The 23,243-nt window shown below is 42.8% G+C and overlaps 3 protein-coding genes, 1 long non-coding RNA gene and 4 other non-coding genes across 8 annotated transcripts in view; all 8 read left to right on the top strand.

Moving 5' to 3' along the window:
• Positions 1–7,575, top strand: part of LOC135249820 (collagen alpha-1(XXIII) chain-like) — a 37,537-nt gene extending 29,962 nt beyond the window's left edge. Inside the window, exons 23-25 of the mRNA XM_064325411.1 lie at positions 1,375–1,443; positions 4,150–4,188; positions 5,044–7,575. Of these exons, the coding sequence (XP_064181481.1) occupies positions 1,375–1,443; positions 4,150–4,188; positions 5,044–5,094 (159 nt within the window). The 3' untranslated portion in view covers positions 5,095–7,575. The remainder of the gene's footprint in view (positions 1–1,374; positions 1,444–4,149; positions 4,189–5,043) is intronic.
• Positions 7,576–7,768: 193 nt separating this feature from the next.
• Positions 7,769–10,603, top strand: LOC135249819 (uncharacterized). Its single transcript, XR_010328784.1, has 2 exons — positions 7,769–7,878; positions 10,242–10,603. It is a non-coding gene; the product is annotated as an uncharacterized LOC135249819 (long non-coding RNA).
• trnav-aac (transfer RNA valine (anticodon AAC)) lies at positions 9,701–9,773 on the top strand. Its single transcript has one exon. It is a non-coding gene; the product is annotated as a tRNA-Val (tRNA).
• A 317-nt stretch (positions 10,604–10,920) lies between the features above and the next one.
• Positions 10,921–10,993, top strand: trnav-aac (transfer RNA valine (anticodon AAC)). The gene has a single exon. It is a non-coding gene; the product is annotated as a tRNA-Val (tRNA).
• Positions 10,994–11,220: 227 nt separating this feature from the next.
• trnav-aac (transfer RNA valine (anticodon AAC)) lies at positions 11,221–11,293 on the top strand. Its single transcript has one exon. It is a non-coding gene; the product is annotated as a tRNA-Val (tRNA).
• Positions 11,294–11,433: 140 nt separating this feature from the next.
• Positions 11,434–11,506, top strand: trnav-cac (transfer RNA valine (anticodon CAC)). Its single transcript has one exon. It is a non-coding gene; the product is annotated as a tRNA-Val (tRNA).
• Positions 11,507–13,392: 1,886 nt separating this feature from the next.
• Positions 13,393–18,090, top strand: LOC135249817 (small ribosomal subunit protein RACK1-like). Its single transcript, XM_064325409.1, has 8 exons — positions 13,393–13,607; positions 14,560–14,731; positions 14,881–15,028; positions 15,686–15,781; positions 16,131–16,241; positions 17,022–17,162; positions 17,544–17,654; positions 17,974–18,090. The coding sequence occupies exons 1-8, from the start codon at positions 13,499–13,501 to the stop codon at positions 18,037–18,039; spliced, it is 954 nt and encodes a 317-aa protein (XP_064181479.1). The 5' UTR covers positions 13,393–13,498; the 3' UTR covers positions 18,040–18,090.
• Positions 18,091–18,918: 828 nt separating this feature from the next.
• On the top strand, positions 18,919–21,894 carry nme5 (NME/NM23 family member 5). The gene is made up of 6 exons (XM_064325410.1): positions 18,919–19,055; positions 19,337–19,515; positions 19,796–20,001; positions 20,963–21,063; positions 21,459–21,577; positions 21,686–21,894. The coding sequence occupies exons 2-6, from the start codon at positions 19,375–19,377 to the stop codon at positions 21,767–21,769; spliced, it is 651 nt and encodes a 216-aa protein (XP_064181480.1). The 5' UTR covers positions 18,919–19,055; positions 19,337–19,374; the 3' UTR covers positions 21,770–21,894.
• The last annotated feature ends 1,349 nt before the right edge of the window (positions 21,895–23,243 follow it).

The following is a 23,243-nucleotide window of genomic DNA, read 5'->3' as shown; positions in this document are numbered from 1 at the left end:
CCCCCTTTCCCCTCAAAAAAAACTTAAGTTGCGACCCCCCCACTTCCTGTATGCCAGGAATCACCCAGATTTTAAATATACAGAACTGAGCCTAAAAGCATAGTTTTAAATTGACAAAAACACACACAAACCTCTCCAACCCTTTAAGGTGTAAGGTCACAAATATGTGATTAGAATGTTATGAACTGAACATTCTAGTGCTGATGTAACAATCACTTCTGGTAACTGAAAGCAATGGAGTTCTGGAACACTGACTTAGAATTTTAAAAAAGCCTATTCTTCAAACCTGCTCTTCAGAGTTAAATAAATGGCTGACACCTTCGTGTAAGGACCAATCAGTCTCTCTTCTTCTTCCCTCCTCCCTCCCTCTTCAGGTAGATCACTTTTTTTTCCCACGCTCTGTTTGTTTAGCAATTATCTGAAATGTGCGCTGGATATGTGCCAGTCGCACGAACTGACAGACACACATAATGACAGCGTCATCTTACCGCGAATCTGAGGGAGTGATTTGAGTGGATTCAGAATGTATCTGAAACAAGACACAGGGCCTTTTGTTGGCTATAATTAAGGGTTCTTAGAGGTATGTAATTTATGAAATGTGGTTCAGCATCTTGTTTTTCTCTCTCGTATGAGAGTGAGGTGGGGTGAGGGACGCAGTGCTTCTCTCCTCTCTTTTGCGTATGTCACCATTTCTGTTTCCTCCAGCTTATGGCAGCTTCCAGTCAGCTCTGAGACGAGTTTCTGAATCATTTAAAACGTGTCATTCTAACTTTTGTCTGATCTCTATGCATTTGTGCGTGTGTTTGTGTATGTGAGTGGTTGTGTGTATGTGTGTATGTGTGTGTGCGTGTGTGTTAGTGCCTGTGCGTTAGTGTGTGTGCCTGTGTGTGTTAGTGTGTGTGCGTGTATGTGCACGTGTGTGTGTGCATGTGTGTGTGTTAGTGTGTGCGTGCGTGTGTATATGTGTGTGTGTGCGTGTGTGTTAGTGCGTGTGCCTGTGTGTGTGTTAGTGTGTATGCATGTGTATGCGTGTGTGTGTGTATGTGTGTATGTGTGTGTGCGTGCATATGCATTCGTGTGTTAGTGTGTGTGTGTGTTAGTGTGCGTGTGTGCGTGAATGTGTGTGTGTGTGTGTGTGTGCGTGTGTGTTAGTGTGTTAGTGCCTGTGCATTAGTGTGTTAGTGCGTGTGCCTGTGTGTGTGTGTGTGTGTGTGTTAGTGTGTATGCGTGTGTGTGTGTGTGTGTGTGAGTGTGTTAGTGTGTGTGTGTGTGTGTGTGTGTGCGTGTGTGTTAGTGTGTTAGTGCGTGTGCGTGTTAGTGTGTATTTGTATGGTAATGCTGTAACAGCAGCTCAGCTCTTGCTCTTGCTGACAGGATAATGATGGGTGTAAAACACAGGCTGGGGAGGGGGGGCCACCTCCCCCACAGACCCCCTGCCCCCTGGTACAGTATCTCTGCATCTCTGCATCCCCCCTCCCTCTGTCCCTCTCTCCTTCTCCCCCTCTCCCTCTCTCCCCCACTCCTTTGTTCTTCCCTTAATATCTGAGGCAGTTTGGAGCAGTCACACTTAGGGATGGGCGATGTATCGGGGCGATAATTATTGAATGGAATAACGGTCATAGTTATGACCGTTATTGTGTGCGGTAATTATTGTTGTGATATATGTCCCATCCCTAGTCACTCTGCAGTCAGGACCTTTCCTCTATCATCCTCCTAAGATTCCGCAGTTCATTTGACCTATGACCTGTCTGAGGTGTCTGGTCTTTATCTGTACGCTTTATCTGTATCCGTACGCTCTGCTATGCTGAAACCTGCACTACAACGAACATTCAGTAAAACTAAATTATATTTCTAAAAGTATGTTCACTGCAACATGTTTTCTTTTTGTCATGCAATGCGGAAGTTCATCTTCCTGCTGAGTCTCAGGAGGATGTGCTGATTGGCTGTTCCAAGATGACTACTGCTGCCTCAGATTGGCCTGTTTGTGTGTTGTGCTCCCTCTAGGGGCTGGAGGTCAAACCAACATTCATTAGAAGTATATAGTAAATTTGCAGGGTGTAAAGTGGTCTCCAAGCACTCCTTTGTAACCAAAGAAAACAGCAGCATCTATGACAGATCTCCCCAGGGCTGTATACAATTTTGGATAAGCGGGTAAAGATAATGGATGGATGTTATGTCGCAGTGCTTTCTATTTTAAAAACCCATGTTTAAGTAAGAAATTTGTATGTACAGAATGGAGCAGCACTATTTTTACAGAATAAACTGATGTATTGAGGCAGCGTCCACAACAGTCCCGCTGCGAGTGTAAATAACTCCATGTGCATTTTGGCCCTGTCTGTTCAAAGGCATACCTGAACGCCAAAACATTACATTACGTTTATTTGGCAGACGCTTTTATCCAACGTGACGTACAATAAGTGCATTTCGAAGAAAGAACTAAAAGACATCCTTAGACGCAGCCTCTAACAACCCCCTTTTCTGTGGGGGGATTTGGGTTCAAATGAAATATTCCTTAAACTGTGAGAAAGTTAAAATGTATGCCCTGAGATGCCAGTTATTTACCATTAGGCTGTGATGTCCACATTGGTGGGAGGGGTGGGGGGGGCATTGTGGGAGGGGGGGTTGCCGTTTGATTTCTATCTGACAAGCAGAACATTTTCTCCTGGGCTCTGACTGAAGCTGGAGCCTAAAATCATTTCTGTCTTTAATAATCTCCCCAGTGTGGTGTGACCACAGCCCCTCTCCCAACCCCCCCCCCCCCCTCCTGTCAGTCTTCTCCTCCTGAATACCATCCACTTCTGCTTGCTCTGTTTTTTTTTCTGTGGCTTTTAAATATGCTGAAAAATCTAACCACGCAAAGTCTTACACAAACACACTGGTTGATTGGTTGTCAGGATCCCATTGTCTTCACAGACAATGATCCCTTGCAGTTCACTTCCTGATCCCACAGTTTCAGTGAAAGCTGTTCTTGGTCTTTTTCCGCCCTCCAGTGGTGATCATGTGAATTTTTTTTTGTTGTTTTTTTTAGCACTTTTGTTTTCTGTCATTCTAGTACTTTACGGGTTTTTTGTTTGTTTTAGTCTATCCTGTGTAAAAAAAAATAGCACATTCACAGATCTTCATTGGTACATTAATAAGCCTGTATTGTGGGAGCTCAATAGGGTGAGCTATCCAGGTTACTAAAACATCAGTGGGTCTGCTCACAATCTGCTGCTTATGGGTCCACAAAAACAAAATTGAAACAGGACTGATCGCTAAATGTCATCTGAATTCATCTGGAAGTTAATAAGCTCACACTGGCACAGTTACTCATTCACGTGCGTGACATTATGAGTTCGCGGGGAAACTCTTTAGCTCTGAGCCACTGCATGGTTGTCAAACTGCTGGATTATTATTCAAATTAACTGGACGTGGGCACTTAAATCCTGTGTGTGTGTGCCTCATGCACCTTGTGCTGTGTTGTGTTGTGTTGTGTTGTGCTGTGCTGTGTGTGAAATGGCCTGTTCCCGTTGTGTACTACAACAGCAGTGCAGGGGGGTGCCACCTGCCCTTGCTTGGCTGTAAAATTTAAACATCCTTTAAAATCCCTGTGCAGACGCTTTCCTTCTTTAAAATAGTTTAAATAGTTCATTCGGCCACAGGGTATATAAAAGTCAAGTTACTCTTTTCCGGAGTATAAAACAGAAACAGAAAGCATTTCCTTTTCATTCTAAGCATTTAATGAAATATTCACAGCACATCTGTGTGAATATTCATTTCCAGTCCACTGGAACTACTATTGTATTGTTTTATTTGTTTTTTAGATGCAGTAAACTATTAAAAATAATAATTTTGACTGCACAGGGTCTTGTATCTCCTCAGTGCAAATGTTTGGTGTGTATTTGTTCTGCATAAACTTGGATCTGTATCTGCTTGTGTTCATTGAACATGGTTAGATGACATTATCGCTGTAACTGCATGTCCATATGAATAGCCATTTGTCATTCTTTTTTTTATTTTTTATTTGATGTTGAACACATCGGCGTCACATGTTTTGTAAGTCACGTGATTCTCAGATGCCCCGCCCCCTCTCTCTGCATGACTGAAACATGTGCTCCTCCTGCTCGCTGCTCCTGATTGGTCTGATCTATTTGTCGTTGTGATCCACAGGGTCAGGACGGCCTACCCATACCGGGATGCTGGCACAAGGTTCGTATGACAGCTGTTCGACAAATCAAATGAATACTGGAATAGTGGGTGATTGGATGGATGGAAGCATATATTAATGAATTAATGCATGCCCTCTTAGGCCTGTCAAGGGTGGTTTGTCTTGAGAGCTTACCTGATAAAGTTACCTGCAGAAAAGTGACTAAAATGCTATTTTCATTGCAACCCTCAGTACCTTTAATGTGAGCATACTGTGAAATTTGGGCTGATTGAAGCCTAGAAGCAATAGAGAGAGAACAATAGGCTCAGAGATGGTTCTTTTTCTTACAGCGCAAATGGTGACTAGTATTTGTTGTGCAATTGACCTGTGTCTAATCTTGCCTGTTACTCTCTTGCAGTGATTACTAACATGAAGCATGGGCATCTGTACATATTGATATGGTATATTTTGCAACTGAATTTTTTTTTCTTTTAAAACATTTTTAAGGACACTTTTATATAATATATTGAGCTTTTTTAATAATGGACATTATAATTGTTTGTCTATTACCACAACTGTGTTTTTTTAAAGGCATTTTGTAGTATTAATAAATGATGAATTGGAAGGATGGAACATTTTTTTCCTTTTTCTGTTTCTTCTTTTTTGGCTGCGTAAAAGTGGAGGGGAAATTATGTCAATGAAGCGCCCTATGGACTTAACCCTGACATCAGGGAGACGAGTTGCTGCTATGGTGACGATCAGTAGTGCAGTTCAGTTCTAACGTTACTAACGGACTGGCTGGTTTGTATACCGACGGGACTGCTGCATGGAAGCGCACGGCCGTTCCATGGACGATGCGGGCGGACTTTGAATCTGTGTTGCCATTCCTCTTTCCACTCTTTTTTTTATTTCGAAAGGGCGAGCCGGTGTGGCAGATACGAAAGCGAAAGCGCCTCTCCCAGCCCTGAAGGGAGAGAGAGACACGCGGAGTTCTCAGAGGCTGCGCGCGCTGTAGAAATTATGGAACAAGTCCGTGACTCACCGTCGAGGACTGCACAGTCTGCGGTGCGGAGTTTTACCAGCAGGGGGAGCTGCAGGGATCACGCATCAAGACTGCCTTGGAAACAGAAGTGCACCCCCGTCGCCTGGTGTTCTTCAAGGAGCTACCTTCCTGACAGAAGGGCAATTGTAACTCCGAAAAATACTATATTCCCCCTCCTTATATGCTGAAAAAATATTTTCCTTACATTGTTAATGGTCGTTTTGATTGACTTACATTGATATGTTGTTGAATTTTTTGTTGGTTTTTTCCCTAACCTATCTGGTTATAGAGAAAAAGTTCCCTTCCAAATGAAACAATCCATGTTGTTTTAGTTGTTTGCCATGTTGCTAAATGAAACTGCCGGGTAATTGATTGTTGGTGAAGTGTTAAGAAAGTGACTTTAGCATGGACTTCCGAAAGAGAGAAAAAATCCTTTCATTTAAACATCACACAGGCCATCTGTTTGAAGAACTGATGCATTTGTGTTTCTTATATCTTATACTACTGAAATGTAGTGATGACTTTGATGTGCTTCAGTTACTCATTTACATTTGCATTCCTGTGCATGGATGTCTTTGTATGAAATACACACAGGTATACAGTAAATAATATGTATTTGTTTTAAATTGAGCAGAAAGGAAATTGTCAAGTAATCATGTAGATGGCTTGTGTTGCTTTCTACAGGCATCCACATGATTGGACGTGTAAGTTAGTTTTGTGATGGACTGAAATGTGTTATCTAGCACGATAAAGAAGCGACTTACAGTATTGTTAAAGTTTTTGGACTTTTGTAGCTTTTTTAAGTTATATATTTTTGTGTGTCAGTTTCTCATTCTGAGGTATCAGTATGTTTTTTTTCTGCTTTTGAAAACTTATTTTTCCAAGGTCTATATTTTAGCTTTTGCTGCTGAAGGATGAATATTCTTATCAAGATAAGATGTTTATGTCAATGGGATATGTGTCACTGTTTTGGAGAAGATTTGACCTGAGAGATATGGTCTACTAAACAATGTTAGACCACTGATATCGACGTCAGATTGATTTAACGGTGATGATTGCTGTTGATTGTTTTTATTTTTTTATTGAGATACAGGCCTGTGCTACATGTGTTCAGTGTTTCTTTTTTAACATGTGAGGTGCTGCTCCAAAGGTCAAAGGTCAGAGGTGAGAGTGCAAGTGGCTGCACTGTAACTTTGATTTTTCCGCACGTCTGGGTCCTCGCTGCCTCTTCTGTTGATCTGACGTTTCTGTTCCAGGGTGAACCAACCGTAACAGATCCCCTGTACCTCGCATGCGCACCCCTGCCACCGCACTCAAGCCCAACTCCCCCTTGCCCCTCACCCACCTCCCAGTTAACGCACATGCATACACACGCATAAACACACACCAACACACTCTGTCACTCAAGCACACTTCTTTACTCACACACATACATGTGCACACACACACCTGCACACACACACTCTCTCACACACACACACATATATATACACTTACTCACTCTCTCTCACATATACATACACCTACACACAAATGTGTACACACACACACACAGATTTGCTCAGACAAACACACACACATTTTTTTTTGGTAGGCATGGGGTACTCATTTAACCAGTGTCAATAAGCTTTCTGCTTCAGTATAACACAGGAATACTCTGAGTTGGCCTTCAATGCCAGTAGTGCTGCTGGTTTTCTTTTCTACCTGATAGTTAATTGATTGATTAATACCACTGATTGGCCAGAGATTTAACTCACCTGGTGTCCCAGGTGTATATCAGTCCTGGTTAGAAGGGAAGAATGAAGACCAGCAGTACTACTGGCCTTGGGGGACAGATTTGGGTACCCCTGATCTAGAGCTTTTTACCACATGCTAAATACATATGTTCTTTATATGATACATATATTAGAGCTCCATACATCATTGGATCAATTCTATGTTTTTTACTCGTGTGCCATATTTCATATTTTAATTTTTACTTTCAAATTTGTTCAGTTATTGTATGGCGTCAATGAATTAATGAGACAGACCCCAAAACCCTCTGGCCTCAAATGTTTTCTTTTTTTTGTCCATTGTGTTGAAGTGGTCTCTCATTGAGGGTCCCATTTTATCTGTCCTAAGGATTTCCTGGGGTTTGTCTTTCAAACACACTCAGTACTGTCTGAAATTACTTCTCCAGGTAACTTCTCTTATTTGGGTTTAATAGGTTTGTGTTCTTGATTACTTTGCAGTGTTTTTGTACTTTAAGTTTCACAGTATTGTATTTTTTGTTTTGTGCTTGTATTTTGCTGTGTGTTTGGTAGTAAAAGAGTTTCAGCTATTTTTGTTACTTTCTCTTTTGTTTTCAAAAGAAGTGCATTTTGGTAAATTAAACATATAATCAGAAATAAACAATTTTTCAAAACCATATGTGATGAATTTTTGTTGTTGCTTATTTGATTTTTCCAGGTATAGTCGCAAGATTGAACTACATATATAGTTATATATAGTATATAGTTTGGGGGGGGGGGGCTGCGACTATAGATCGCTCTACATCAGTTCGTTCATTCGTCACGCTGTCGTATTGCGTGTCCGCCACAAGGTGGCGAGAAAGCCATTATAATATAGAACTGTCAATCAAATAATCGCGGTTTGTCCTAGCTAGCTACATCTAGCAAGTAGGCCTGTCGTTTTCAGTTCTGCATCTCTGTTACACATGTAGCAGGTTCCGGTAAGTTATTTATCTTTTATTTTTATTTCTTTTTTTAACAGATTTATATAGTTTGGGTGTAGTAGGGGTGTAATGCGCCAGTCCAGAAGACACGGAGCGTCGCTAGCTACATCGTACTGGTCGTCTTCATCGATGGCTTGTATTAAAGCTAACTGTTTGTTCAACATTAACTGCGAACTTCATTAGATAGCTACCAACATGGTTAACTATCATAAATACACTTGCTTATTGAAACAATATGGGGTGTGCAGGGCAGATTTAAACTAACCCGTTATAAATTAACATATCAGTACCTGAACAATTTGCAATTAGCTAGCTAGTTAGCGAACGTTAGCTAATTGAATACCCAATGCAACATGCCCTTGACTTGGGTAAAGACTATGCATTTTAGTGCCCATGTGTTCTACGCTACGCTACGTTTTCAACTCCTGAACATTTTAAATTTTATTACAACGTTTTCCTGGCAAAAACAAGCAAACGCCACCATCCTCTTAACCCGCAATTCGACAACAGGTTTCATTTTTATTAGGCTTTTTTGATGAGTAAGCGAGTAGCTAAGTTTGACCAGCCATCTTCGCTGATGCAGCAGCCCCAGTGAAGTGAATTTCTTGTACTTTGCTAAAAATATATTATATTAAAATATATATTATGAGAGCACCAGACCAGTGGTAACTATTATTATTATTATTATTATTATTATTATTATTAATAATAATAATAATAATAATAATAATAATAATGTATATGTTATGGGAATATGTCTTTAGAATTTGTGCTTTTGTTCTTGGTTGCCATAGTGAACTTGCACTTGTGAATCTTACAAGCTGGTGTGGGAATGTTGTCGGTCTGGCTCATGTCAATCATCGCCCTGTATCGCTTTCTTCTGCTCAGTCTTCTCACAACTGTCGTGGGGGGGGGACTCGGGTTTATTACCTCTATATGGACATGAGAATGCACGCTGAGTCAGATCTCTGCACTAACATTTTTTCCAAGGAGCGTACGTGCTCCGAAGTGCTGAAATTTAGGAGCACACTAATGCATTCCGATCAGTAGATGTGCTCCTAGATAATTTTTCTGGTTAACACACTCATCAATTTTCAGGAGTAAGTGCTCCTAAAATGGGAGCGCTGTAGAGCCCTGTGAGTACAATTGAGCCGTGCGTTTGCAGTGCGTCGGTCTGACGTTCTCATTCGCGTCCGTGTGCTTATGAATGTGTGTGTTTCCGGCCTAAGAGTATATTCTGGTCACTCTGTGAACCTGCAGCTTTCTGTGTGGCTGATGAGACAGACATTAGCTGGAATATTTATGAACCTTCACGTTCAAAGTACCTGAAGCACCAAGACCGTTTACGCATCGAGGTGTGCTCACAACAGTGAACAGTCCGTTTGATCCTTAACATTACCCTCTGACCTAGCCTATGCTTACTGTGTGAACTGTGTTCATGGCTGTGAAGAACTGTTACACAATGAGCATTGTACTTTATCGGTCCTGCGTTTCGTAGGTTTGTTCCAATGACCTTTGGTATGCACTTATTGTACGTCGCTTTGGGTGAGTGTGTCTGCCAAATAAATGGAATGGAATTTGATCCTTTAGAATTCCTGGCCCCTGTTACTCTTCAGGGCAAGATCCTTCTCCGGGGGCTTACTCAACAGGACACCGCTTCCTGAGTTTCTGCGAAAAAGCGGTGTTTCAACTACTTACTCCAAATTAGCCTACTGTTTAAACATTAAATGCTTGGCTGCATCATTGGTGGAGCTCATCATGTTTACTACTTGCTTGTTTATTTACCTGTGGATGGTACGGAAAGTAATCTCACATCAAGGTTTCCGTAGTGTAGTGGTTATCACGTTCGCCTAACACGCGAAAGGTCCCCGGTTCGAGACCGGGCGGAAACATGTTTTAAGCCTTAGCTGCGTGTAAATTCCACTACTGTAAAGTCCACTACTTTAGTACCTAAGGGTAACTTCATCTAACTGCTTTGCTTCATGCTTCACAGTCTTCTTGGGGAAGAATGAGATTAAAGTCAGTCGTCATAACTATCCAGATGAGTATATTCTGGTCATACTGGTTTTAACTGCCAAACTTGAGGTTCAGTTATTACCCCCAGGACCTCTTACCCCCAGGAATTTTGATGGACACTAGATAAGAAATCTGAAATTTGTACATCACTTTGGATAAAAGCATCTGCTAAATAAATGTCATGTAATGTAATGTAAAGCACACTTCAAGTTCATGCAACAAATTCTAGATAATCAGCATACAAAGCCACTGTTGTGTGGTGAGGACTGCTGAGATGTACTACGCTTCTTGTGGTTTGAGGAACGACAGCAATCTGGACCATGAAGTGGTTTATTTCCTCACAGGAGTTAATGCATTCGGGAACACACCCACTCCATCAGTTGCAACATGTGGCCTCAAGAGGGCGGCAAAGGACCAGGAAAAGAAATATGCCCGCGATGCACGGCAGCTGGTGAAAAGAGCCTTCTATGTTGATGGCGCACTCCGGTTATTGCCCGCCAGAGCTGAAGCCATGGATGTACTGAGGCGCATACAATGAGATTTTGGCTGCTTCCAACCGAAGGTAACACAAAATGGCCTGAAAACCGTGCTGACGTCATGAATGCCTTTCCTGCAGAGGACAGAGCCAAGGAAATGAAAGATTTGGATCGTTCTGTTGATGATCTTTGGATGAGTGTGTCTGCCAAATAAATGTAATGGAATTTGATCCTTTAGAATTCCCGGCCCCTGTTACTCTTCAGGGCAAGATCATTCCCCGGGGGCTAACTCAGATCGGGACACCATTTCCTGAGATTCTGCGAAACACAATGTTTTAACGACCTACTCCAAATTAGCCTACTGTTTATCCATTAAAAGCTTGGCTTAACTTAACTAAAAGCTTGGCTTAACTTCATACTACCAATGTTAGTTGTCAAGTAATTGTCGCCCACCCAGCAAAATCAGAGATGGTGACACTGCATCATTGGTGGCGAACATCATGTTTACTATTTGCTTGTTTATGTAGTTAAGTAGTTTCATGTCAAGGTTTCCGTAGTGTAGTGGTTATCACGTTCGCCTAACACGCGAAAGGTCCTCGGTTCGAGACCGGGCGGAAACATGTTTTAAGCCTTAGCTGCGTGTAAATTCAAGTCCACTACTTTAGTACTTAAGGGTAACTTCTTCTAACTGCTTTGCTTCATGCTTGACAGTCTTCTTAGGAAAGAATTAGATTAAAGCCAGTGGTCATAACTATCTATAAGATTATATTCTGGTCATACTGCATTTAACTGCCAAACTTGAGGTTCAGTTATTACCCCCCAGGACCTTGTGTGCTGAGTCATCAAGGTTTCCGTAGTGTAGTGGTTATCACGTTCGCCTAACACGCGAAAGGTCCCCGGTTCGAGACCGGGCGGAAACACATTTTTGTCCTTCTCCCCCACACACACACACACTCTCACACTTGAATACACACTCTCTCTCACATACAGTGTTCATTGTGGTTTTAACTGTTGAGTTTGAGGTCCATATTCATAATATTTTGTGTATGTTTTCATCAAGGTTTCCGTAGTGTAGTGGTTATCACGTTCGCCTCACACGCGAAAGGTCCCCGGTTCGAAACCGGGCGGAAACATGTTTTTGTCACTCAGGTCAGTGTGTTGTGTGTGTGTCTGTGTGTTTCAGGTTCATGCAGTACTACCAGGACCCTGTGTGCGTTGCTCAGGACCATGTTTTTGTTACTCATGTCAGTGTGTTGTGGGTGTGTGTCTGTGTGTTTCAGGTTCATGCAGTACTACCAGGACCCTGTGTGCGTTGCTGAGGACCCTGTGTGCGTTGCTCAGGACCAGCAGGGTTTCCGAGTGTAGTGGTTGGTTGTCACGTTCGCCTCACACACGAAAGGTCCCCGCTCGAAACCGGGCGGAAACATGTTTTAGTTACTCATGCCTAGGTGGTGTGTGTGTTTGTGTGTGTGTGTGTGTGTGTGTGTGTGTTTCCGATTCAGGCATGAAACATGTTTTAAGTCTTAGCTGTGTGTAAATTCAAGTCACGGTCTTCTTGGGAAAGAATGACATTAAAGCCAGTCATCATAACTATCCAGATGAGTATATTCTGGTCATACTGGTTTTAACTGCCTAACTTGAGGTCCACTTATCACCCCTAGGATCTTGTGAGCACTGTTGTGTGACGTCAAGGTTTCTGTTTATAATCGATTAATTTTTTCACAGAATTGTCTCAAATCCTGCTTCTCTTTTTTTTAAGGTTTAATAGTAACATGATATTTCTTCTTCTGCTCCATTGTATTATGGTGAGTATCAGGAAATCCTATGGAAGGAACTGTGTACATAGCTTTACAAATTATAACATAGAACATTATGAAAGTATTTACATCAGATCAATTATTATAACAGTACAAATAAGATTACAACATTATACATTACAATTCTTAATAAACTTATAAACACAACAACAGCCAAAAAGTATAAATGTACAACTGGCACACATGCAGTCGGACTCCCTGCAGTCACATGCTGCCACAGCTGCTGGGTCTCCTGAAGCTCCTCGGAGCTTGGGTGTTAAGAGAAGTACTGGCATTGGTCTGCTTTTGCCAAGTACTTTATGGGCCTCTTTGAAGCACAAATTATATTTTTCAAACAATTGTATTAATAAAACAATTCATATGTGGTTAAAGCACAGCTATCAGCTCTCAGCTTAACTAAGGTTATTGTAATACATTTTGGTTTCACACTGTAGAAGTAACAGCACTCTCTGTATATACAAACATATTTTCAGCATGTAATAATGTTCAGGACAAATGGTTTCACATGTTCGAAACTGGGCGGAAACATGCTTTTCAGTCTTAGCATCCATAAATCAGGGCTTTTCAACTCCAGGTGCTGTGGGCTAGTGTCTGCAGGTATTTACTCAAACCATGCACAACACCACCTGTGGTGAAATAATGACTTAAATCCAGTGGTGTGGTGCAATTGTTGGAGGGAGCAAACTTTTTGTTGAGGTGGTGTTTGTGTCTAACTCCTAGGGTTTTTTTTTTTTTTTTAAAGATACTGGAAAGTTGTAGGTCTGAGGCTGTGCTGATCATATTGATAAGTAATGTTAGACATGATTACAATGTGGATAAGTGTCACTGAATTCTATGCAAGGAATGCGGGTCAATAGACATAAAACATAACTGTTTGGCATAAAGTGTTTTGGATGACAACAACATATTTCATAGTTCAGTGAAAATATTTTAATTAATATTCCTTGTAGTTTTGGTTTCAGCATAGTAGAATATATGCTGTTTGAGATTTTTTTTTAAACTAAGTATATTTATCATAAAATAAAACACAAATCTTCACTAGTTATATTGCCGACATTTCATCTACAACGCCACAGAAGACCATGAACAAGCTCAGGTCGGTGCATAGAAGAGACAGATCTGATCTGCCCTCGAATTATTTTTCCCAGCATGCTGCTGCACGTTGACCCCCGCCGCTCTTTTATTTCTGTTTCCGGGTCACGTCTCCCTCTTTTCCTGTGCCTGATTGCGAGAGGAACAGGGCGTCTGTGGCCCTCCGTCTTAATCCGACTCCATCCTCACTTAAAGGCACCATTTACCTTCCTCAAAATGACCGAGCAGATGACTTTGAGGGGGACCCTGAAGGGCCATAATGGTTGGGTCACCCAGATCGCCACGACCCCTCAATTTCCCGATATGATTCTGTCTGCCTCAAGAGGTAACCTGGCCGCCGCCATCATTGCGCCGGATACTCTCTCAGACTTTGTGGCTAGGGTTAGCTAGCATTGCCACTTATAAACTAGTCGCTTGCGTGACTACATTTAAGTATTATTTGATGCATTTTTAAAGCCAGCATTGCTACGTGGTTTGTCGCTTGTAACCATTTCTATTCTGACTACGTAGCTTTGCGTACTGTGATTTGGCTTGCTAACGTCAAATGCTTCTTGCTCGTCCATCCGATGTGGCGTAAGCACGTGTTATAATTAAGAATTTTAGAAATCTCTCGGAGACTGTATCGGTTCCACCGGTGTAATATCGGACTTAATATCCGGAATTACCGACTTCTGCAGTAGAGTTGTTACCCAGCGCTCTTGCAGTCTACTGTTGTCGAAGATTTTTATAGTGCTAAAAGGCCATGGCTCTGCCATTAAAAGGCAAAGTTAAACCAACAGAGGGAGCCTTGGTAACTGCAAAAATGGGTGGCAGGCTGGCCAAAATTCAAAACGAGGTGACGTTCTGATTAAGTACGTGTCAGTCAGTTTTCGGGAGCTTCTAGTTGTGTGTACTGGTCCGTGCTGTGGGCACTGGCCTGTACTGTGTGTACTGGCCTACGAGGTACGAGACCGTTTGCCTTTCCGAACCCGGCTTTGCCGAATCGCGCGCAAGGCCGTCCCGGTGATTACAAAAACTCACGGTCCTATCGCCTGAGCCCCCGGGCTCTGACGACAAGTCCTGCAATTATGATGGGAGGCCAAGCGCAGCGCTGCGTTGGGTTAGTCGTTTTTATTTAATCAGAGATGAGATGTGTGGTAGACTTTGGTAGACCTGTCAGTGTTGGGGAGAGAATATTGCATTTAGTTATGTAGTATCATGACACTGCATGCGCAGAACACCAGTAGAATCTGTGTCCTCTTGTCAACACGCTTGCGCGCCTGTCCCCGGGTGTGTAGACAGGTCTATCATCATGTGGAAGCTGACCCGCGACGAGACCAACTACGGAATCCCGCAGAAGGCGCTGCGAGGCCACTCCCACTTCGTCAGCGACGTGGTCATCTCCTCCGACGGCCAGTTCGCCCTGTCCGGGTCCTGGGACGGGACCCTTCGCCTGTGGGATCTGACCCAGTGAGTGAGGGGGGTGAGAGGGAGCCCTGTAAAATTTGTGACTGGGGAACCCCCATGCGGTTCGCTGAGGTGTCAGTTTAATCTTTGGAGGGCAGTGCAGGTTGATGGAGCTTCATTCCCCTGTTCTATTTTTTGGCACGTCCCAACAGGGGTGTCTCCACCCGGCAGTTTATCGGCCACAGCAAGGACGTCCTGAGCGTGGCCTTCTCCGCCGATAACCGCCAGATCGTGTCCGGCTCGCGCGACAAGACCATCAAGCTGTGGAACACCCTGGGAGTCTGCAAGTACACCATCCAGGTGAGAGGACCACGCAAGGGCATTCTGGGAACTGTAGTTTCCTCAGTACATGGGGTGGAAGGGGTTGAAATGTATTATTTTTATTGCTATCATGAAGGGATATTTTACACATGCTTTGTGTCTGTGTGCTGTAAAGCACTTTGTGCTGCAATCCATGTAGTAAAAGGTGCTGTGCAAGTACATTTATTATTGTGTACTGTGATTTTCTGCCTTAAAGACCATCTGCAGTCATTTTTCATCCGTATCAAAATGTTTATTATCCCATAAAATAGATGATTGATTAGATTAAATTATGGAAAGAAAATTTGTTTTTGATCCAAAACATCATTTTAAAACAAGAACTGAAGGTCTGACCTGGTTTGACTGTTTTGTGTTGACTTTCAAAGTTCACTTCTGATTGACAGCCCAAGTTGGCCAAAGCCAAATCCTCCTGTAGTGGGCAATAGAAGAAGGGGGGGGAAAAACATTAAAAATCTCAACTGAATAAAATGGTTTAAACTAGATTAACCTTTTTTTCTTTCTTCTTTATTCTGATGGTGATTTTACTGTGGCTCTTTGAGTTCATATTTGTCATATGTGAAGGTAAATGTGAGTTAGGGTAAGAAGGAAGTGTAACCCACCTCACCTTTGACCTCCCCCCCCGTGTGTCTTCCACAGGACGAGAGCCACTCTGAGTGGGTCTCCTGCGTGCGCTTCTCCCCGAACAGCAGCAACCCCATCATCGTGTCCTGCGGCTGGGACAAGATGGTGAAGGTACGAGCCCGTCCTCCCGCCGTCCGCGCCGCCGTTTGCCTTTCCGAACCCGGCTTTGCCGAAACGCGCGCCGCGCAAGGCCGTCCCGGTGATTACAAAACTCACGGTCCTATCGCCTGAGCCCCCGGGCTGTGACGACAAGTCCTGCAATTATGATGGGAGGCCAAGCGCGGCGCTGCGTTTGGTTAATTGTTTTTATTTAATCAGAGATGAGATGTATGGTAGACCTGTCAGTGTGGGGGAGAGAATATTGCATTTAGTTGTGTAGTATCATGACACTGCATGCGCAGAACGCCAGCAAAATCTGTCGTTGTCTTGTCAACATGTTTTCGGTCTTTTGTGCTCCTAGGTGTGGAATCTGGCCAACTGCAAGCTGAAGACCAATCACATTGGTCACACCGGATACCTGAACACAGTCACCGTCTCTCCTGACGGCTCCCTGTGTGCTTCCGGTGGCAAGGTATGCTGGGAAGGCGGGGAGGTCAATGGTCTGAGTTGCCAGGGCTCCTGTAGATTCAGTTTAGGTATTTGAAAACCACCGCTGGGTCTGCAGATGAGTGAAGCTAGGATCAAATCGGTGGAGTTGTGCAGATGCGTCCCTCGAGAAGTGTTGAATAATTATTTTTAAACATTGAGGTCGTGTCTGAAAAGGTGGTTGTGTGCAATGCTGTATGCAACGCAGTGAGAAAACCGTGATGAAACTATGCCGTCTGTGTCACTGTGATGATAAAGAGGCTGTTTCTGAGTGCAAACTGCCACATGCTCCTGTAGGTCAGTAGATTTTCCTAGAAGGTTCTTCTTGCCTATTCTTTTGCAAGCAGTTAGCAAGTTAATTAGCATTTACTATGTAGTCTGTTCTAGGATGCTGAATTCGCCCGGCGTTGCTTGCCGGTTTGTAAAAGAAGCCTTGTTATGAAAGGTGATTACTGATTGGCCCCACAGTCTGGTATCTGTTAAGGCTCTGTTCCAGTGTGTGGATGGGCCCCATGGTCTGGTATCTGTTAAGGCTCTGTTCCAGTGTGTGGATGGGCCCCATGGTCTGGTATCTGTTAAGGCTCTGTACCAGTGTGTGGATGGGCCCCACGGTCTGGTATCTGTTAAGGCTCTGTACCAGTGTGTGGATGGGCCCCACGGTCTGGTGTCTGTTAAGGCTCTGTACCAGTGTGTGGATGGGCCCCACAGTCTGGTGTCTGTTAAGGGATCTGTTGAATGGGAACCTCACCTGGCCTCTCCTCCACAGGACGGACAGGCTATGCTGTGGGACCTGAACGAGGGGAAGCACCTGTACACCTTGGACAGCGGTGACATCATCAACGCCCTCTGCTTCAGCCCCAACCGTTACTGGCTGTGTGCCGCCACCGGGCCCAGCATCAAGATCTGGGTGAGAGAGGACAGCACAGCCCCATTACACCATACGCATGCATCTCCATGTGGCGTTCACACGGGTGTACACATACGCGCGCATTGTAGCAGCGGTGATGAAACTGACAATGCCATCTGAGTTCAAATGATGACAAAGAGGCTGTTTCTGAGCGCAGCCCCCTCTGAGAGGTTGAACCTAGATTGAACCATCCCCTACTGATCACTTAAAACACAAACTCTTTAAACATCCCTTCCACGTCCCATGTTTTGAAGTGGACAGTTCATCTTAATTTTTGTAGGTATATTGTGAAGATTGTATATGTTAAAAAATGTGCGGCAGACTGTTTGTTTCTGTGTCTGTCACCCACTTTCCCCTCTCTCTCTTTCCCCTCTTCTCCAGGACCTGGAGGGTAAGATCATTGTTGATGAGCTGAGACAGGAAGTGATCAGCACTAACAGCAAGGCGGAGCCTCCACAGTGCACCTCACTGGCCTGGTCTGCTGACGGACAGGTAAGGTGGACCCACCCATGCTCTGCTATTGCTTATGGGTCACATGACTGCTGTGGCCATTGTGACATCAGAACTTTCTGTGATTGTAGTACCCATTCAAAAAAAAAAAAAATCCCAGAATTCCGCTTGGGATATGTCTTGCGAATATGAGGAGTATTTCATAGACATATTAGTTTAGTCATCTGCCAAAACTCCCAGAGAAAAGCATTTCAGTGCAGTGCTCCTGTGCATGCAGTAATGCAAGAATGTTCTGGTTTAGAGAAATGCCACTGTGTTAAAGGTTTTTATTTTTTATTTTGCTTGTTTGTTTTTTCTGCAGACGCTGTTTGCTGGCTACACTGACAACCTGATCAGAGTTTGGCAGGTCACCATTGGAACCCGATAAAGTCTTTTTTATAGGATCTATCAGTGTTGAATAATAAAAAACTTTAAAGAATACATTGGTTAATTGTCTTTTTGTTTGAACTCTTCAAAGTGCGGTGTAGGTATTGAACGGTCTAACAGTGAAAAGTGTCAGCTAACTGCTCGTGTACTGGAGGAGAGCTTGTTTGTGTGCACTCAAGGTGCGCATAGTGGTTTCTTTGTTTAGCTGAGGCGTGAAAACAAAATGGAAGGAGAAAATATTGTTTTATATTGACAACTGTGTGAAGCTGTAAGATCCATCGCACTACTCTTACAGCCTGAACAAACTTGGGAAAGATGAGAAAAATTATTTAAAAACATAGTGATTTGCTGTAAACCAATCATCTGATTGAATGTACTGTCATCTCCTCTCAATAACATGGCTGAACACAAAATAGAAGCCAGTAAGAGATTCTGCGAGAACATTTTCCCTCCTCCATGACCACTGCTGATCTCTGAAACAGTTAACTTTATGCAGGCAAACCTGGCAACTTCAGAATGTGCACAAGTCTCATGCTTGTAAGAAATGAAGACCTTTAATATCTATCTTATAAACTTTGTGTCCCTGTTCAATGTACCGCTGGTTGAGTTGCCTCAAAATCATGTTTTTATTTGCCTGAATAAGAGCAAATATACAATCTGAATCGTTATGGTCACAAGTGCTGTTCTCTGACCTCAAATGTTTAACCTAACCATACAGTTCAATAGGTTGAAGGTTGATTGATTGCATATTTTATACAATTTTAATCATGTATTGATCTAATAATGCTTACTTGAGTGGTTTGGTGCATTTCTGAGGTGGAGATTAAACATCTTTCAATATGTGGGCTATTCAATACATTAGCCATTTCAAAGAGTTAGCGGGATCACGACATCTATCGGAAGGTGCTTATTTGGTGCATATAAGTTTTACCTAAAGGGCTTTCCGTAGATCTCAGCTTGTATCCAGGCAACGATGTCAACTCATACTTAAAATAGGTCTCCAAGAAGTAGGTTTCGGTAAGTAACTCGACTATTAACTTTTCAACCCTTAGCTAACTTTATTTTATTTATTTCACTGAAATTTCCACGCTGCAAGAAAGAACGAATGTTGCCAGCCGACTATGAGTTTTAGTTGATTTAGCTACCGTTGGTTTGTCAGCTAACACGGGAGACTAAAACGAAGTTAGAGCTAGTCTAAGTAAAGCGAGCTATCTGGCTACATCTTTAGTTTTTTTAACGTTACTTGCCTATTAAGTAATTATAGTACGTTATAAATGAGCGTTTTATGTTTGTTTCAGCTTGACATTTGTATAACACGCGTTAGTATTACTGAACGATGGATGAGACGCCACTGCAACAGATGCCCCATCCTCACATCTATGTGGAAAGGACCTTGGCACTGATCAAACCGGACGCCGTTCACAAAGCAGACGAAATCGAGGACATCATTCTCCGATCGGGATTTACTATCCTGCAGGTCAGACCAATGTAACCGTACAATAATTGTAGGAACGACTGCATTTAACTTGATAAATAGTAATTATTGAACTGTTTCTTAACAGAAAATGTAATGTCAAGGGTAAATACTTAACTCTTGAAGATTTGAGTTTACGCACACAGTGTATGTTTGTGTGGACTCTGAATCCCTAATTTTCATCAATCTCTTGATCGTTTATAAAGATAGACAAAGATACAGTGACACTGGGGAGATACAGTGTACAGTAGCATAACTGTCTTCCTGTCTTTTCATTTAACAGAAGCGGAAACTACAGTTGAGTCCGGAGCAGTGCAGTGACTTCTATGCAGAGCAGTACGGCAAACTGTTCTTCCCCAGCCTGACCGCGTTCATGAGCTCTGGACCAATCATGGCGCTAGTACTGGCCCGGGACAACTGCATCGCATCCTGGAAGGCCATGATTGGACCTGCCAACGTCTCCAAAGCCAGAGAGACACACCCACACTGGTAGATAGATCCGTTAATAAACATCCATGCCACTGTAACTGCATTAATCAAACTCCCATGCTCAAAATATTTGTCCAAAGACAAGATTGAAGATTCACATATTTTGGCAGACTGCATTTGTGGTCTTAATATACACTGATTTTCATCTTTATCAGAGAACATCATGTTTGTACATTACATTTTTGGGGACATAGACACTGATCTTTCAATGTATGTACCTCGGTCTGGGCCAGCAGTGTATTGTAACGGTCGGGGTATCTAACCTGAATTGTTTCCGTAAATATACAGCCATATGAATTGATTGTTCATAAAAGAACGTGAACTGTGTAAGTTGCTCTGGACAAGAGCGTCTGCTAAGTGCCGTGAATGTGACATGTAGTCTGAAGTCTTGACAGCGCACCACAGTGTGTTTCTTTTAAAAACTTTTACAGTCTGTGAAAAATGTAGTCTCAATAGAGTCCTACCCAACAGACCTGAGAGACACACACAGCCGGTAGGATGACACGGTGCATTAGTTCGTCCAGCTGATGCGTGTGCATGTGCGTGTGCATGTGTGTGCGTATGTGTGTGTGTATGCATATGCGTGCATGTGTGTATGTGTGTGTGTGCGTGTGCATGTGTGTGCATATGTGTATACGTGTATGTGTGTGTATGCATATGCGTGCTTGTGTGTATGTGTATATGCATGTGCGTGTGTGTGTGTATACGTGTATGTGTGTGTATGCATATGCGTGTGTGTGTGTGCGTGTGCGTGTGTGTGCGTATGTGTATGTGCGTGTGTGTGTGTGCGTATGTGTATGCGTGTGCGTGTGCGTGTGTGTGCGTATGTGTATACGTGTATGTGTGTGTACGCATATGTGTGTGCGTGTGTGCGTGTGTGTGTATGTGTATACGTGTATGTGTGTGTATGCATATGCGTGTGTGTGTGCGCGTGTGTGTGCGTGTTGGTCTCCTGCTGCAGCCTCCGGGCCAGATATGGCACCTCAGACCTGCGGAACGCTGTGCACGGCAGCGAGAGCTTCTCTGCCATGGAGAGGGAGATCAAATACATGTTTCCCAGCTGTGAGTACAGTACACTAAAATAAAAATTAAAAAAAGTTTCTTTCTATTAAAATATGAAAACAAACTTATGTGTTAGGCGCCTTTGCATCATACGAGTTCATGTTGATTCGTTTATATAATATTTACTTCCTAAAAATGATCAGATTCATGTATTATGTTTCAGTACTTTTAGCGGTTAAACATAAAACAACGCTTTTGTTTGATGCTTGATTTGTTAGTCCCAAGACCTATACGATGCATCAAGTTGGATGTAATTACATGCACGTTGATCACAGTCCCTAGACAGTTTTTTAAATTGTATTTTCGTATTTAATGATTACATAAAGTGCCGAGTTTGTGAAGAGGCCTGTGTGAATGCGCAGTTTTCACTGTGCGATCCCTCTGCTTCCGCTCAGCTGTGATTGAGCCCATTCCTAAGGGCGAGTCAGCCAAAGACTACCTGAGCAGGTTTGTCAACCCCACGCTGCTAGCTGGCCTGACTGAGCTTTGCAAGTGGAAACCAGCAGACCCTTTCGTGAGTAACTTACCTTTTTTTTTTTTACCTGGTTCAGATCTTATTCAGCCTGTGGATTCTAATTTAATCATGCATTTCCTTTTCGTCTTTTCGCCCCTTCTACAAAAGACCTGGCTGGCGGGCTGGCTGGTAGAGAACAATCCCAACAAGCCTAAAGTGTCTGATGTTGGGATGACAGAAGAAACACAGTAGACTGGAAAGATCTGCAAAAACAGTAAGCCACACGTGAGAGCAACAGTTATATGAAGAGAGGATTCATTTTTAAATTATAAGGAATGGTTTCCAAAAAACCAAATAAAATATATTTTTCAAAAGTCTGCGATGCTATACTCAATGCAACAGGTGTCTTGCCTGTCAGATTTGTATTGTAATATGACTGTGCATTAACTGAAAGTACAGTATGTGTTACACTTGTGTTAGCCCCATAGGAAGAAAAGTGTACAAGTAGCATTTTCTGCACACCTTGTATGTGATGTGTTGTCCCGACAACAGGAGAGCTTAAAGGTCCAGGCAACTGAACTTTTAACCCAATTATAACCATTAAATTGTAATAAACACTATGAGATTATTGTGGCCTGTTCAGTAGACAAGGACAGAGTGGGCATGTATCCTCCGCTCATTAACATTCAGATCTCTAAAACGCGTCATATGCAAACCATCCCTCATCGCTAGCTAGGTTAGAGTAGTAACTGTACACTACCAGACAAAATGAGAGAAAGCAACATAAACTGGGCTTTACCATTGTATAGCTAAACCTGAAGATCATCCATCCATTATCTAGACCCGCTTATCCTGAGCAGGGTCGCGGGGGGTGCTGGAGCCTATCCCAGCGTACATTGTGCGAGAGGCAGGAATACACCCTGGACAGACCGGCAATCTATCGCAGGGCACCTGAAGTTCATTCAATGCATAATAACGTTGTAACACTGAGCTATTGACTCTAACATTACACTCTATCAGAGTCTCAAACTCCAGTCATTACACCAGAATGAAGAAAGTCTTTGATTCCACATGTCTACGCTTGAAAGCTGTTTAATTGTGGCTAGCTAACGGTAGTCCTACTTACCGATCCATGGCATTCTACGACAAGTTCCAGGAGAAAATTGGCACTGCAAATACTAACTGTACGGGTTATTGTAATATTGCAGTGTCAGTGGGGTACAGAAACAAAACCCATTTATTGTAGTTACATTACATAACAGGCATTTGGCAGACGCTCTTATCCACAGCGACGTACAACGAAGTGTATAACCAAAACCAGGAACAAGTGTGTTGAAAGCCCTAGAGGGAAGTACAGTGCCGGGAACGACCGCGTAGTTTAACGTGGAATTAGTTCGCTTCATTTTTGTGAAAAGAAAAAAGGATATTGCTTTCTGTGAAGGGGCACTGCTTAGGCATTTTCCACTTAGCTTGCCTTACCTGCACAAAAGGGGCAAGCGCATCATTTACATATTACATGTAGAAACGATCTCACTGGATTTACAGTTTTTGTTACATAACTAACACCCAGTTAACCCCGCCCACTGAAAACCTGGCGTTTGGCCAAGTGAGAAAGCTGATACAGGCTTTTTTTTTTTTTTTTTTTTGCAAATTTTTTTCAAGAATCTTTTTTTAAAAAATATCCCTTGGCCGTTTGAGAATGCAAACAAGTATTAAAACAAGACAA

Source organism: Anguilla rostrata, chromosome 3, assembly GCF_018555375.3.
Source record: "Anguilla rostrata isolate EN2019 chromosome 3, ASM1855537v3, whole genome shotgun sequence".
NCBI classification, from domain to species: Eukaryota; Metazoa; Chordata; class Actinopteri; order Anguilliformes; family Anguillidae; genus Anguilla; species Anguilla rostrata.
The sequence above is the reverse complement of the archived record's forward strand: the minus strand, read 5'-3'. Positions and strand labels throughout refer to the sequence as shown.